Consider the following 16,995-nt stretch of genomic DNA (forward strand, 5'->3'; position numbering starts at 1 on the left):
CATGGATGGTAGCAAATGCCTTATGGGGGTGGTTACAGCAGTGGGAGCAAAATAACTGGCAAAGAAGGGGTAAACCTATTTGGGCTGCTGAACTGTGGAAAGACATTGCTGCCCGAACAAAGACTATGGTTGTAAAGGTGCGCCATGTAGATGCTCATGTGCCCAAGAGTCGGGCTACTGAAGAACAGCAAAATAACCATCAGGTAGACCGAGCTGCCAGAATTGAGGTGGCTCAAATAGACCTGGACTGGCAGAACAAGGGTGAATTATTTCTGGCTCGGTGGGCCCATGAGACCTCAGGTCATCAAGGGAGAGATGCAACATACAAGTGGGCTAGAGACCGAGGGGTGGACTTAACTATGGATGCCATTGCACAGGTTATTCATAACTGTGAAACATGTGCCATCATCAAACAAGCCAAGAGGATGAAACCTCTGTGGGAGGAAGGGCGATGGCAAAAGTACAAATATGGGGAGGCATGGCAGGTTGATTATATCACCTTGCCACGATCTCGCAATGGTAAGCATTATGTGCTTACTATGGTGGAGGCAACCACTGGGTGGCTTGAAACATATGCAGTACCCCATGCTACCGCCCGAAACACCATACTGGGTCTCGAGAAACAAGTCCTGTGGCGACACGGCACCCCAGAAAGGATTGAGTCAGATAATGGGACTCATTTCAAAAATTCTCTTGTAAATACTTGGGCCAAAGATCATGGCATCGAGTGGATTTACCATATTCCCTATCATGCACCAGCCTCTGGTAAAATTGAACGATACAATGGATTGTTAAAAACGATGCTAAAAGCACTGGGTGGAGGAACATTTAAGCACTGGGAGAAGCATTTGGCAGAAGCCACCTGGTTAGTCAATACCAGAGGATCTATTAATCGTGATGGTCCTAATCAATCCAGTTCCCTACATACCGTAGAGGGAGATAAAGTCCCTGTTGTACATGTAAAGAACATGTTAGGAAAGGCAGTTTGGGTTCTTCCAGCTTCTGGAAAGGGCAAACCTCTCCGTGGTACAGTTTTTGCCCAGGGACCAGGATCCACTTGGTGGGTAATGCAGAAGAATGGGGATGTCCAGTGTGTACCACAAGGAAACTTGATGCCGGGGGAGTGCAGTTACTAATTCTATGTATATGTATATAGCCATGTGTGCATTTTAATCATTTTTTTGTTTGTTTGTATATATGTATATATATTTTAAGCATGATGTAACGATGTAGAATAAGGGGTGGAATGTCATGGTTCTATGTTGTTTGTTTTTGTTTTTTTGTTTTTGGGTTTCAGTATTCCACATCAAAACATCATGTAGTGTACGGGGCATTAAAGTGTCACTGCCCCAATCCCAGCTACCTATCCCTGTACATTACAGCAGTCACGGGATCTGGCCCTTCCGGGTGGGGGGGGCGCTCTCTTGCTGCCTGGCAGTGGGTGCTGGAGGGTGCTTTCCTAGCCGTTCCAAGCTTTTCAGGTTTGAATCGGTCCCGGGAACTCTCTCTCTCTCTCATCTTGTCTGATTTATTAATCTCAATTGCAATTAAATTGTATCTATTGTGTTATCTTGTATTCCGATATTATAGTAAAATAAGTTTTCCTCCATAGATTGTTGCCGCTGTTCTTTTCCTCCCTTCCTTCCCATTTTTGTGGGACTGGGGTGGGGGGGGGGGGGAGGGCAGAGGCCTGTCGCCCCTGTCACGGACATAGATTGATCTGGTCAAATCCGTGACAGTAGTCATGAAGTATTTCATGTATTGCTGCTTTGCTGTTTCAAACCAAAAAGGCTCAGAATAGATATATTTTTTCCATGTGATATTAACATTTCTAGATTCCTAAAAAAATTAAAATTAGTCATCCTGTAAAGAGTGACTCTCTAGTAGACTATGTAAGAAATCAAACCAAACTGGCCATTAAATATTTAATCAGAGAATTACAGACACGTGAGAAGTTTTTTCCATCCTGTGTCTTTGCAAATGAAGAAAATTAGAGCTCTCAGAAACTTTTTTAACATCCTTCAATAAAGTCATTCTTTGTTCTTTTTTCACTACGCAAGATCAGCAAAAAATGTATTTAATACAGAAACTAAAATGAACAGCAAAATTCATTTTCTGTGTTTACTGCAATGCATCAGTAACTACTACAGGGCATCAGGTAAGAGCTGCAGATTTAGGCAGGTGTTTGTCAGGGAATCACAGATTCAGTGCTTTTTAGGGAAGCGTGAAATCCACAGATCTTAACACACAACGGCTTGCTTGGTGCACTCAGGCTTCCTGGTTCCACCTGCTTATGTATCTCTAATTCCCGTACTGCAAAGTGCCCATGCGTTATATTCTCTAAAACACGTGTGTGTTTTTTCTTACGTCTGCACTGAAATTGGTTTTACTCCCCATTTCACCACCTACTTCCATGTGCCAACCATGGAAGGTTCAGGAAAGTGATGTAGTGTTGCAGTATTCTTTTCTACAACTCTTTCTCATTAGTTTTCATTTCTAGGAACAGTGATAAAGATTTGCTGTCGTTCAGGAATGAAGTTTGGGATCAATAGCAATGCTAAATCGTTACCTTACAAATGCAAACATATGTTAAATTTCCTTTTTTATTTAAAAGAACTCAAATATCTAAAACAAGCAATAATATCTCATAACTTGCATATATTTCTTACCTAATACTTCATTACTGAGGCATTTACATTTTCCTTCAGAAGTCAGGCCCTTCGGGCAAGTAATACAATTCCATCCATCTTGAGTAACCCCACTCTAAAATTAAACATAAAACTATTAACTTTTTCAAAATCAATCATCAAATACCTGTGATGAATGAATGATCCAGATGTTCTTTACTAGAAAATTTGTTCAGATACAACATAATTCTATTCAAAGACAGACCAAAAAAAGTGTTTTTAAGTTTTTCTGAAACATTTGTTAACACCTGTAGTAAAGACTAGAGTTCACTGAAAGTGCCGGGTTTAAAAAAGATACAGAGTTTTTCTGCTAAAATATATATGTGTATACATATATATAAAAGCAATCAAAATACTAATGCATAAAGTCATATTTACATATACAGAACTAATGGAAATGAAGAAGTCTTAGAGTTGATCAGCTCTCGTAACTGCACGCATGTATCTGAACAGTTCACAAGCACACTTCTGTTATATTAAGGAATAAGGGCACCCCAGATCAAAAACAATGGGAGAAGTAAAGATAAAACACCATCTTTGGGTGATACAGATGTTATTCCCTTCTCCACTGCCATGGGATCAAAGAAAATTACCACCAGTACAAGTGGAATGACAAAAACATCAATAGATATTTGCCAAGGAATTGGTCTAGTCACAAGATGAAAAGAAGAGAAAAACTACTCGCATTACCCAGTTAGTTGCTAAACTTATGCAATTAAGCTCTTCTCTTGAGTTGAGAAGGAAACTATTCTAGAATCATAGAATTGTGGAATGGTTTGGGTTGGAATGGATCTTTAAGATCATGTAGTTCCAACCCCCTGCTACAGGCAGGGACACCTCCCTGTAGACCAGGTTGCTCACAGCCCCATCCAGCCTGGCCTTGAATGCTTCTAATGAGGGGACATCAACAGCCTCACTGGGTAACCTGTTCCAGCACCTCACCACGCTCATAGTAAAGAATTACTTCTTAGCATCCAGTCTAAATCTACCCTCTTCTGGTTTAAAGCCATTTCCTTTCATTCTGTCACTACCTGCCCTTATAAAAAGTCCTTCCCCAGCTTTTCTGTAGCCTCCCTTCAGGTACTGGAAGGCTGCTATAAGGTCCCCTAGGAGCCTTCTCTTCTCCAGGTTGAAGAACCCCAGCTCTCTCAGTCCGTCCTTGTAGGGGAGGTGCTCCAGCCCTCTGATCATCTTCACTGCCCTCCTCTGGACTTGCTCCAACAGCTCCATGCCCTTCTTATGTTGGGGGCCCCAGAACTGGACACAGTATTCGGGTCTCACGAGAGCAGAGTAGAGGAGCAGAATCACCTCTCTGGACCTGCTGGTCACATTTCTCCTGGTGCAACACAGGATACCGTTGGCCTCTGGGCTGCAAGCACACACTGCAGGCTCACATTGAATCTCTCATCAACTGACACCCCCAAATCCTTCCCCTCAGTATCAAGCCATTCTTTGCCCAGCCTGTATCTGTGGTTGGGTTTGCCTTGACCCAGGTGCAGGACCTTGCACTTGGCCTTGCTGAACTTCATGAGGTTGGCATGGGCCCACCTCTCAAGCCTTTTGTGGTCCCTCAAGATAGCATTCTTTCCCTCTAGCATGTCAGCTACACCACTCAGCTTGGTGTCCTTCTAGAATTTTTTTCTCCTGGAGAAATATTATTTTTCTGTTTACTCTAGAGGGAGAAAGATGGTTAAGGTTGGTGCCTCCAGCTCTATGCTTTGAATATGACACTGAATCGTACTTTAATTTGTCAAGACAGGCTGAAAGAATTGAGCAAACTACAAGGGCACATAGGTATAATTACAGTAACATAAAAGCAGCAGCTCATTTCAAAGCAAAGTATCAAGGAGTAGAAAGATACAGCCTGAATATAACAATCTATAATAGGATTTATATAAATAAGACACTTATGAGCTTCTTCTTTAGCATTCCATAAAGCAGTGGTTGGTGTCTGCGCAAGGGTAATATAACATGAGTAATATAAAGGTAACATAACATGAGACAGAACTCAACAGCACTGGAGGGAAAGTGAACATTTTAAATTCTCTTGCTTTGACAGTGCAGTCAAATTTATAATGAAAAGATGCCTCTGAAATAATATATCATTCTAAAGAGAAATATATTCTTATTGATAAACATTGTTTTAAAGTAAAAAATTTCCAAGTAAAGACTATCTCTCAAAATTATTTTAAATTAAAGACAGCTCGCAGTCAGATGGAAATCTAGTATCAGTTTTATGGCAAAGTGTGCAAAGTTCAATACTCACCATATTTGCTGGGCATTTTTCACAAATAACAGAGGACCCACCGTTATTAGAAACCATCCTATACCCTGGCAGACATACACATGAACAACCTGAAAACAAAAACAAGCTTTTAATCTATACAAAATTGATTTTTTGTCACAGAATACTAAGAACAAATGTTATTTTTTCCTCAAGGAATCAATATAGTTTTTCAGATGCATGCATAAAACACAGAAGTAAGATGTGAAAGTTACCCTGTTTTTTAAAATAATGTTCATGTCATTGTTTCTAGGGATAGGTTTTGGGAGAATGTTACAGGGTTGAGTGAAACATGAGGGAGCTAAGGAGGAACACATAAAAGTTGCACTTTTGTGTTTTTTCTCCAACTCTATCAGTTGGTTTAATAATACCACAGTGCCATCCTTAGCCCACTCTCTACATCGTCACCAGCATTATGTATCTGAATTCAGTTTTTATCCTTTGAATATGATGAAAAGTAAGCTGAGGGCAGACCTTATTGCCCTCTTCCAATATTGGAAAGGTGCCTACAGTGAGAGCAGGGCTGGTCTCTTCTCACTGGTGAGAAGAGGGGATGAAGAACAGCATGAGGGGAAATAGCCTCAAGTTGTGCCAGGGTAAGTTTAGGTTGGATATTGGGAAAAACTTCTTTACAGAAGGGTTGTTAAGCCCTGGAATAGGCTCCCCAGAGAGGTGGTTGAGTCACCATCCCTGGATGTGTTTAAAAACCATTTGGATGTGGTGCTCAGGGACATGATTTAGCAGAAGGTTGTTAGGGTAGTATGGTCAGGTTGTGGTTGGACTCAGTGATCTTGAAGGTCTTTTCCAACCTGAGCTGTTCTATGATTCTATGTTTACCTGCAAAAGTTCATAAAAATATAAAAGTAGTTTTAAAGCTATTTTAAACACTTTACATTTTCCATGTGAACTAAGGTTTATCTTGAAATTTCAGTGAATAACGTTGAAATTCATGTAAACACTACTTTCATGGCACTTGCTAATGCTCAATAGCTTTTTTTTTTCCCATAAACTTTTTAGCCTCTGTATCACAGACATTTTGCCATATGTTTAAGCGCATACTAAAAAATAAAATCGATTCTAAGTGCTAATGAACCGTATTTATTATGTAAACTCCTAAATTTGGCTGCGTAAAAATCACATACAATGATGTGATTTTGCAAGAACCACTAGCATCCTTACCAGCCCACTTTTACAGAACCAGCATTTGTCAAAATGGTGGGTTACCCTGCCAGAGATTTAGACGGGACTTGAGATTTCTCACTCAGAGGGTAGTGAGGCGCTGGCACAGCTGCCCACAGAGCTGTGGCTGCCCCATCCCTGGCGGCGCTGAGGGCCAGGTCGGCGGTGCCCTGGGCACCCTGAGCTGCTGGGCGGCGTCTTTTCCCACAGCTGGAGCTCGGCGGGCTTTAAGGACCCTTCTAACCCAAGCCGCTCCGTGCTTTGGTTCCGTTCGTCCCCCCGCACCGCCACTCGTTGCCGCCCCGCTCACCGCCGGCGCTCCGCCTCTGGTGCGCCCCGCAGGGCCCGCAGGACAGCTGCGAGATGTCGAAGTAGCGCGCATCGCCGCAGTCGCCGGGACGCTGCAGGGGCAGAGAGAAGCCGCGGGCGGACGGCGGCACCCGGAGCAGCGGGAGCAGCAGCAGCAGCAGCGCGACAGCGGTCGCCATGGCTACGGGCGGCCTCCAGCGCTACCCGCCCACGGCTGCCTCGTACGGCGGCCGCGAGGGACGGCGCGGGGCGGGAACGCGTGACGGGGTGCGCGGGGGGGAGCTACGAGGGGCTGCGCTGGGGAAGCGCGGCTGGGTCAGTAACAGTGCGGTAATGGGGGGGTGGCGGCTCGCTTTCTGGGGCCTCACTTGTAGAGCGGTTACATAACACAGTAATCACAGAATCATAGAACGGCCTGGGTTGAAAGGACCACAATGATCATCCAGTTTCAACCCCCTGCTATGTGCAGGGTCGCCAACCAGCAGACCAGGCTGCCCAGAGCCACATCCAGCCTGGCCTTGAATGCCTCCAGGGATGGGGCATCCACAACCTCCTTGGGCAACCTGTTCCAGTGTGTCACCACCCCGTGTGAAAAACTTCCTCCTCATGTCTAACCTAAACCTCCCCCGTCTCAGTTTGAAACCGTTCCCCCTTGTCTCTCGCTATCCAAACGTTAAAGCATGATAACGAAGTATAACAGAAGTGCTTTGTGTGTTATTTTTCTGAGAAGAAACCGGCAGCGCAGCTACTGAGGTAACCGCGATGCCAAGGCACGGCCCGCGCCGCCCCAACCGCCTTGAGAAAGCTGAACGCCGGCTGCACGCGCAGCGCCGCTTCTCTTGGGGCTGCCGGACTCCGACTGCGCGCCAAGGCGCCACGCACGCGCACACGGTGCCGGCTGCAGAAGCGCGCCTTACGGAAGAAACCCCGCGCCGGGTGCTGGCGGAGAGAGACGGAAGAACTTGCGGGGCTTCGAGGGCAGGGGAGGGGGTCGCGCAGGCGCAGTTGGATTCCTACGCGGAGCGTTGTGGGAGGGAGCGACGTAGGGCGCCATCTTGGCGGTACTGCGCCGCGAGCTGCGGGGAGCGGCGCTCGGCGCGGAGGCTGTCCCGGCGGCCTGTCCGGTGGGTGGATGCCGTGAGGGACGGCGCCCGGGGTCCCGGGGCGCTCCGGTCACCGAGGGCGCGGGGTTCCCGCCGCGAGCCGGCCGCGTATCGCCGCTCCTCGGCAGCCCGGCCCTCTCGGAGCCGTTGCGCGGCCGTCGCCCGAGGCCTCCTCGCGCCGCCGGGCTGCCTCTCGCCCTTCCCTCCGCGGCCCCTCCCGTCACCCTGCTTCGGGGAAGCCGGGCTCGCTCCTTGCCGGGCCGGCTCCCGGACGCGGCCGCGCGGCTCCCTGCTCGGCCGCCAACCCGCGGCCCTGAGCTGCGGCCTGCCGGCGGGCGGGATCTGCTTCCCCTCCGGGCGGGCGCTGCGCTGGCTGCGGGCGGAGCTGCGGCTCTGCGGCGCTGGGATCGGCGCCGCCAGCGGCCTGCTTGCCTGCGGCGGTCATCCGCATCTGGCTTCGCGACGGGAAACCGGTGTGCGACAGCCCGTTGCCAGTGCTAGTGCCCGTTTGTAAGACGATTGGAATAACAAATCATCATCACCCCGCCAGCTCTTTGACACTTCTCACACTTCTCATACACACCGGGTTTTGCACTTGTGACATTTCTGTGAACGTGCCTTCTGGTTTGCACATTCACTGTCTCCAAGCCATTGCAATCTCACTACATTGCAGCAAGAATGTTAGTCAGATTCAGGCTTAGTTTCATAAAATGTTACTTTTTTTTTTTTCTTTTTTGAGAGAGAGAGAGAGAGAGAAGTGTTAATTTAGTGAGGTTTTAATGGCATTTGAAATTTGCTAAGATTGTGGAAGTATAGATGTAGCACTGCTTTCTAGCCAACCCAATCAAGCGCAGAATCTCTTAAAGCATTGGTGGGTGTACTTCCATGTTTTTAAATGGGTGGCATGAGGTTGTCAGTCTATTTATGATGTAAATCCCTGTTCTCTGAAGTCCTTGCTCAGGCTATGAATTGGCACTTACATCCTGAAAGTCACCGTAGTCATTCAGTTAAACAGTAGGATGGCTTGTCTACAGGTCCTGCTGCTTCTTGGTTGTTTAATGTGCAGTGAGTAAAAATGTGTTATCAGATCTTGCTTTTCTGTTTAAGGACTTCTTGAAGTGTCTGGTTTTAACCAGTGAAGGTTATACATTGTATCCGTGATACATCATACAGAACTTGCCATTTATCATCGAAGAAGTTCTGAGGAGATCTGTTCTGAATGCTGTTTAAGGATTGGGATGAAATTCAGAAATACTACAGATTAAATACATCGGCAAGTAGCAGGGCAGCGGATTTGACTTTTCAAGACATGAAGGCCCTACAAAGAAAATCCTGCCCTTGAATTTCTCCTTGCTTCTGGCATTGCTTTCACATCTGTTGAGAAGATAGATTAAAGTGGGTCCAGCTGGAATGGAGTGAATGGAGATAACTTTCTTCATAGCAGACAATATGGTGTTCCGGATTTTTGGCTAAACAGTGCTGACGACACCAGCGTTTTGGCTTTCCTTAAGCAGCCTTTGTACAAGGTCAAGGCTTTCTTTTTCCCGTTCAGCTACTCCAGTTGGTATAGACAGGAAGTGGTTGGTATAGTGGAAGTGGGGTTGTGAGAGCACACAGCCAAGGCAGCTGACCCAGGGTAACTTAAGAAATGTTTTGTACCATGTAGCATCCTGTTCAGCAGCAAAAGCTGAGACAGAGGAAGATTTTTGTTCTCTGGATTTTTTGAGGGAGAGGGAGGCAGGATATGTTTTTGGCTTCTGAGGTGGCTATTGTTCTGAGGCAGATCTTCATGTAGGAGTTGGTGAGTGATTTCCTTTGTTTTCCTTTTTTTTTTTTTTTTTTAATTTAATCTTTCCTTTACATGTTAAACTGTTTTTATCTTGACCAAGAGTTTCCTTGCATCCATTCTTACTTTCTTCCCTGCCCTGCTGATGGGGATGTGGAGTAAACAATCAACTGCGTGGCTGCTGGCTGGAGTCAGTTCACTGCAAAACTACAGAGGGCTGATGATCTTCAGTACAAGTATTAAACAGGCATTTGTTTTGGTTAGTTTTGTTTATAAAGTGGTGATGTAGAAGTGACCAGAATGTGTTAGTTACAGAATTTGGTCTTTGCTGTTGCTTTTCTGGACTTTGGTGAAATGAGAGTTACTGTGATCAGTAGCTGAGTTGACATCAGGATCTAATGCTTTATACTTGTTACTGAACAAGGGTTTTTTGCAGGAGATATTTGCAAATGCTTGTTAACAGGGCCTTGGGTTCTTGTTCTTTTTAAAGGGATGTAGTTGTGTGCTCTGGAAGCTTATCTTTGTTCTGACAGTATTACACTGTGTGTTGCGTGTCATTAGATGATAATGTTGACAATTTGGATGTGATCAAGTCAGTGTATTAAGTGATTTTGAAAGGCAGTTAATATTTAGGGAAGACGCTGAATTCTGCTTTGTGAATTGAGGAGCTCATTGAAGGTTCTTCTCACTACATACGTTTGCTCTTTTGTCTTCACTCCTTACGTTAAGTATGGTGTTGGACTGGTGAGTAGCATACTCTTGTGAACTGTGAAAGAAGGTGGATTGTGGAAGAATGGACACGTACTGTAATCTTGAGATGGACTTACGCATCTTTCAAGATCTCAAAGACTTGAGGGTTATCCCCAATATATAGTCGGTCTGTTTGATTTCAGCGGTTTGGTATGACACAGTTGATGAACCTCATCGTGTTTTCATCATTTGCAGAAGTCAACTTTTGAATATCCTTTGCTTTGGAAACACAAAGATGTAATGTTCCTTGGAACATGGAAGGAGGCCTTCATTTTATCACAGATTGTGGTTTCATTACATGCTTGGCTTTAATATTAGCCGCTGCTATGGAAGCTGCAGCAATGTAGCAAAGTTTGTAAACCGAAGTACAGATATCAGCCATTAATTATGTTTCATTTTCTTTCCACAGTTAAGTTGATTTTACAGAATTTATCAGGTCTTCCAAGCAGAAACAGGTAAGCTGCCAAAAGCTTAACACTTCTCACTGAGTATTGTGACAAGATCGTACACGGCAGTTTATTCGCACAGACTTGTGGCTGGGAACTAGGATATGCTCTCCTGAGTGCATGTGGCTGCTGCAATTAATACTCTGACTACATGAAAGAGACAACATTTCTGAACGCTGAGAAAAACACGTGATTGCAGAACTGATCACTGGTTAGAGCAACTTGTCAAAGCAGTAAAGTCATCACTGCTGTTGAATTACTTCATTTTCCAGTGTCGCAGTTACCCTTTTTCTTTTCTCCTTTTTTCATCTAGTATTTTTAGTGTTTATGTTCACAAACGTCCTGTTCAAAAGTAAACAGGAATTTTTGTTCCTTAGGACTGGTCTGAGCTCTCTGGCATACAGCAGCTGTGCCGTGAAAGACTGTAGGCGTTCTTCAGGTATCATGGATGGAGAGGATAACTGAGGTGGATTTGGTTGCCCTTAGGATAGGGAATGCTGATAGACTTGTGCAGGTGGAGTAGCTAATTGTTTTGACTAATCAACTTTCAGTGAATCTTGTTTTAATCCTATTCTTGTGAACTTGCGAAGGTGTTCTTTTTTATTTTGCTATCTTTTCTCTTGATTGAGACAAGGACAGTCATTTAAAAAGGCTCTAGTTTAAGTGTTAAGATACTGTAATAGCTGAGTACTAAAGACGTGCTATCATGTGTACCTTTTTGTCTGCAGGTGATTTTTGCTGTGGGTTGAGCTCAGCATGGCTGTAGTCATCCGTTTGCAGGGGCTTCCTGTTGTTGCGGGTCCTGCAGATATCCGTCGTTTCTTCTTGGGATTGAATATTCCCGATGGAGGTGTGCATATTATTGGAGGAGAAATTGGGGAGGCTTTTATTATATTTGCAACAGATGAAGATGCACGGCGTGCCATGAGCTGTTCGGGAGGGTTTATCAAGGACTCGCGCATAGAGCTCTTTCTCAGCAGCAAGGCAGAAATGCAGAATACCATAGAAATGAGCCGGAAGCGATTTGACCGTGGGGGACGAGAAGCTATGCCTGGGTCTAGACGAACAGGTCCTAATGGTTCTGGTGGATCAGGTGTTGGAGATGTTCCACATTTAGTTGCAGCATTTACAAAAGGGATAAATAAACCTGGTTACGGTCCACCAAATCATCCAGAGGCTGGCTTCCACACCAATGGTACGAGACAAGGTGATGTAGGTATGCCTAAATCAGGCTATCAGTCAAGAAAGGATTCTCATGCATTTAACCCAGATGATCTTTACTTATTTCTACGTGGTATACCTTACTCTGCAACAGAAGATGCAGTACGCGATTTCCTTTCTGGGATACGTGTGGATGGAGTCATTCTGATTAAGCATCGTAATGGTTTAAATAACGGTAATTGCTTGGTAAAATTTGCTACGCCTGGTGATGCCTTAGAAGGACTTAAGCGGCACAGACAGTACATGGGTCAGAGGTTTATAGAAATAAGTCCAACTACGGAGGAACGGTGGATTGAATATGGTGGGAGGGTAGACATGCCAAATGAAATGGATCACTTTTTCTGCAAAGAACATTCTCCAAGAAGTTCAGGCTACATGCATGCAAGGAAACATTCTCATTCAAGATCACCTAGGAGACAAAGAACACGTTCTCGATCGCCTTCCGGCCAGGAATATTACATACACTTAAGGAATCTATCAACTAATGTGGAAAAGAGAGATTTGAGAGAATTTTTCCCTGATCTGGATATAAGCAACAAACAAATAAAGATTTTATCGGAAAAGCATCAGAGGAGGACTAGAGATGCCTTCGTGATGTTAAGGAATGAGAGAGATTATCAGGCTGCTTTGGAATGTCATAGAAAGGTTCTTCTCAATCGTTCTGTTTACATTTTTCCAATTTCAAGAAAGTCAATGCTGAAAATGCTTGATTCTTACGAGAGGAAAAGATCACAGGAAAGAGGTCATCCTGGGCAGGCCTTAACAGAAAAAAGTTATCGGGAAGGTCATTCTGGCCTGAAGATATGTGCTTACGTAAGGAATTTTCCATTTGATGTGACCAAAGTTGAAGTGCGAAGGTTTTTTGAGAGGTTTGATATTGATGAAGATGATATTTATTTGCTCTATGATGACAAAGGCGTTGGGCTGGGAGAGGCGTTAGTGAAGTTTAAATCTGAAGAACAAGCCATGAAAGCAGAAAATTTAAATCATCAACGGTATTTGGGAACAGAGGTATTACTGAGACTTATATCTGAAGAGCAGATGCAGAAATTTGGTGTAACTGCTCCATTCTCTACACCCAATGAAATGCAGGGTCATTCACATGCGTATAACAGAGGTGAGCTGTCCCGTCCGGTCGGCTCACCTGGACCACCACAAGGGCCACCCATGCATTCATTTGGTCCCCCTGGGAACTTCAGGCATCCTTCTGAATTTAGGCACCCCCCTGAGAATTTCATGGGCCCTCCTAAGGATTTTAGAGGTCCACCGCCCCTCATGGATTTTGGTGGTGACAGCAAACCTTTTGGCAGAATGGAATTCGGGAATAATAAAATGGGAAATTTTCCTGAAGGAAGATTTATGCCGGACCCGAATTTCAGTGGTGGTTCTGACCGGATTGTTCCTATCCGCTTGAAAAACTTACCTTTTAAAGCAACTCCTAATGAGATTCTGGATTTTTTCTATGGCTACAGAGTTATACCAGAGTCGGTTTCTGTACAGTACAATGAACAAGGATTACCTTCAGGTGATGCCATCGTCGCTATGACAAACTATGAGGAAGCTATGACTGCTATTAATGAATTGAACGATAGGCCAATTGGTCCACGGAAGGTTAAGTTGAGTTTGCTGTAGAGGAAGTAAGGATGCTCTAGAATAAAACGTTATAGATTTGACAGTATTGACGGTTACATTCACTTTTTTAATTACTAGAAGATGCAGAAGAAATGGTTTTCAACAACGGTTGTAAATAGTGTCTAATTCGGTTAAGTTCCTGGTTAAAATATCTGTATTGTTAAGATACGAGAAATATATAGTGCCTACTTCTTACAACGGAGAAGAGCTTCAAAGTTCTGGAGGACATTCAGTATCTTACGTCGAGGTATAAAAAGCATGGAGTTTTAATGGTTTTTTTTTTAAGGAAAAAAATGCTGGGTTGTTATGTTTATTTTTTTTTAGTTTGCTTTAATTCCTCGTTCCCTGACTTTGCATCAGATAAAATTGTAAGTGTTGGTTGAATGACCATGCACAGTTCAAATAGAAAAACTTCAGCGCTACCTACATTAGTGAAAACAGTTCTTATTGAGGTTAGCTTAATAAAACTAAAAAATGACTGGGCTTTTTTTTTTTTTTTTTTTTTTTTTAAAAAGCTGTTCGGTTTTATGTGGTTCCAGGCATCGCTATTAGAAGAAAAAAGATCTTCCTGTTCACATTAGCTGGGTTTGCTGGCTTTTCAACTTTTTTAAATAAAAAAGAAATTGCTATTAAGTGTCTGTCCTATTTAAAAGTTGTACGGTTACTGATCTCAGCTATTTCTCAGCACATGTGGATCTTAGTGAGAATGATCCTGGCTGCTTTCTGTGGAAAGACTGATCTGTTAGTATTTGCCAACATAGAAATGAATATATGGTTTATAAAGACTCCAAAAATCTATACAAATGAGGTTGATAGGCTTTCTCTTCACTCAGTGTAGTTGTTCCTCTGAGGCAGAAAATGGATATTGGAGTTGGGTCAAGAATTTTGGCTTCAGCCATAACTTTCTGTAGCCTTGTTTCACCTTCACATGCTCACAGTATGAATGTTAACTTGCTGATGATGGTGTGGATGCGTTCTAGGTCAATATATGATCAGTTTGAACTAACATCTGTCATGGGCAACTGTGCTGGCAACCAGCTATGTTATTGTCTTACATAGGAAAATAATCTTGATTAGTATTCAGAATGCAGTGACTGGTTTGGTAACAACATAAGTAAATTTTAGTAAGAAATAAAAGCTAGCCCATTTGAGGAAAAGGCACTGCATTCAAAATTCAGGCTTATTAAGGAACCAGTTCTGTGGATAATACTTCTTGTTGACCTTAATTCTCTTATATAAAATCATAATCACTACATCTCATGTAATGTCTTTAGAGAAATGAACAAGACAAACCCCTTTTGCTTCCGTAACCTTTAAAAAGATAATATAGTTTCATTTCTTGAGGCATATTATTCGTCCTGAAGTGCTAGGGGAACTGTACTTTCTGTGCACAAATTTCCTGGAGCACAAATCTTATAGGAGTGGCTGAAGGAGCTGGGGTTGTTTAGTGTGGAGAAGAGGAGGCTCAGGGGAGACATCATCTTCTCCCGGGCAACAAACAGGACCCAAGGAACTGGCTGCAAGTTCTACCAGAGGAGGTTTAGGATGGACATGAGGAAGAACTTTTTCTCTCAGAGAGTGGTCAGGCACTGGAATGGCTGCCCAGAGAGGTGGTGGAGTCGCTGTCCCTGGCAGTGTTCAAGAGGCGTCTGGATGAGGAGCTGCGAGATGTGGTTTAGTGCTTGTGATGGCAGTGGTGATGAGAAGACGGTTGGACTGGATGATCTTACAGGTCGTTTCCAACCTTGTGATTCTATGATTCAATCAGAATGCTAATGCCAGGTGTGTAGATGAGGGTTCCTCAGCAGGAACTTAGATGGGGTCAAACTTTCAGACTCTGTATATACTTATCTTTTGCTGACTGTTAGGAGTTAACTTCAGAGGTGTTACTGTTCTGTATACTAATCTGAATTTAAATGCAATTTAAAAAAAACGATGCTTTTACTTCATAGTTGCTCACAACCATGCCTAACAAAGCCAACAGACTTTGCAGCGAAAATAATAGCATGAATACAAGAATCCTCAAAATAAAGTTGTTTGGTCTAATTGTGCTACTGAGAACTTAATCATGATTATTTTTGTAAGCTAATATCATTTGTACTGTTAAGTCTTGCCTCTGTTGCCAGCTGTTGTGTGAAAGAAACAATATTCACCTTCAGTTTTACATGATCTGTTCTTTCTAAAGTTCTTCCATCTACACAATAGTGACTGTCAAGTACTAAATACAAATGGATAAAATTTTTACCATGATTCTAAAGTAACGTTGATACACTCATACTTCTGTAACAAAAAGGATTTGGAGGCTGAAAGGGTAAGAAAATGGATTGCTGGTTAAGTGTGAGATTTGTGTCGGAAAATGCCTACTTCATTAGCATTGTCTGCTTACAGGAAAGTCTGAGTAACCGCTGATAAGGGACTGCTCGTTTCTGGGTTGGTAACCTTTTCTTGTCCTAACCAATTAGTTGAGAATTGATGTAAACACTTTCCTTCTTTATTAATAATTTGGTTTTGAAAGCATAGTTGTATACCTTTTTGCATATAGCTGTACCACACTGGTACAGTCATGAAATTAACCAACCATTTGTTTAGGAAATGGACAGCAGTGCTTGACTGAATCTGAAATGGTAAAGTGGTGGCAGCGATGGTCCTGATGTGATACAGATAGATATCTAAGTGCCTATCTGTTCAAACGGAGACATCAGTTATCTTGGTACTTCTTAGCTTTTGTTCATTAGCACTCCTTGTCAGCAGTAGTTAAATGATTATACTGTGCTGTAAAACTAATGGCTGGGTTTTTAACCAGAACCCCATATAGCAACATTTTCACTCAGATTTTTATCACAGCAGTTTTTGGCAAAACTTACATACTTGTTCTGTCAGGTGTGAGTTGCACACTTGATGTCAGTGAAAAAGGATAGCATCAATATTAATGGTTTATTTCCTTAACTGAGGGAGTATTTGTTTATTAACTTGAAACTGTTTTCCCAGTTACAGGTTTAAATTCTTATTTATACACATGCTAAATACCTTAAAAACTTTTTAAAAAAATCTTCATTTTTCATAGAATTTATGAAGATCCATTTATACATTTAGCAAATAGAAAAGTTGAAAATTACACTCATAATGTGTAATTTCTTACATGTCTGATGGAAATGGTAACTTAACCAGTTAAATACATGAAACTGAACTATATATAGGGAATCTCAACTAACATAAAAAATGTCAACTATATAAAATGTCAACTGGATTCAGTATGAAGGCACTTTTAAATACAAGCAATGCAGTACTGGAAGAAGATACTGGGCTAGATCCTTAATCATGAATGCTTCATTCTGTATGTGGAATGGAATCAGAAGTCAAGTCTCAGGAATGAGAAAATTGTCAGCTGAGTGCACTTCTTGAACATTGTGTTCTAGTACCTGAAGGGGGGCTACAAAGCTAGAATGTCTTTTTATAAGGACATGTAGCAACAGGATGAAAGGAAATGGTTTTAAACTGGAAGAGGGTAGATTTAGACTGGATACAGGAAGAAATTTACAGTGAGGGTGGTGAGACACTGGAACAGGTTGCCCAGAGAGGCTGTGGATGTCCCTCCCTG

The 16,995-nt window shown here is 43.1% G+C and overlaps 2 protein-coding genes across 5 annotated transcripts in view; one reads left to right on the plus strand and one right to left on the minus strand.

Annotated features, from left to right (window-relative positions):
* The window catches only part of TMEM67 (transmembrane protein 67), a 38,642-nt gene extending 31,177 nt beyond the window's left edge, over nucleotides 1–7,465 (minus strand). The window contains exons 1-3 of one of the 4 annotated variants that reach the window (XM_048939606.1): nucleotides 6,461–6,691; nucleotides 4,954–5,042; nucleotides 2,670–2,763 (exon numbers count right to left, since the gene is read on the minus strand). In XM_048939606.1, coding sequence (XP_048795563.1) covers nucleotides 2,670–2,763; nucleotides 4,954–5,042; nucleotides 6,461–6,638 — 361 coding nt within the window. In that variant the 5' untranslated portion in view covers nucleotides 6,639–6,691. Of the gene's footprint in view, nucleotides 1–2,669; nucleotides 2,764–4,953; nucleotides 5,043–6,460; nucleotides 6,694–7,376 lie in introns of those variants that run through there. The other 3 variants (XM_048939607.1, XM_048939605.1, XM_048939608.1) reach the window with 3 other exon arrangements.
* Nucleotides 7,466–7,474: 9 nt separating this feature from the next.
* Nucleotides 7,475–16,995, plus strand: part of RBM12B (RNA binding motif protein 12B) — a 1,112,412-nt gene continuing 1,102,891 nt past the window's right edge. Inside the window, exons 1-3 of the mRNA XM_048939618.1 lie at nucleotides 7,475–7,583; nucleotides 10,508–10,553; nucleotides 11,273–16,962. Of these exons, the coding sequence (XP_048795575.1) occupies nucleotides 11,301–13,397 (2,097 nt within the window). The 5' untranslated portion in view covers nucleotides 7,475–7,583; nucleotides 10,508–10,553; nucleotides 11,273–11,300 and the 3' untranslated portion in view covers nucleotides 13,398–16,962. The remainder of the gene's footprint in view (nucleotides 7,584–10,507; nucleotides 10,554–11,272; nucleotides 16,963–16,995) is intronic.

Source organism: Lagopus muta, chromosome 3, assembly GCF_023343835.1.
Source record: "Lagopus muta isolate bLagMut1 chromosome 3, bLagMut1 primary, whole genome shotgun sequence".
In the NCBI taxonomy this organism is placed as follows: Eukaryota; Metazoa; Chordata; class Aves; order Galliformes; family Phasianidae; genus Lagopus; species Lagopus muta.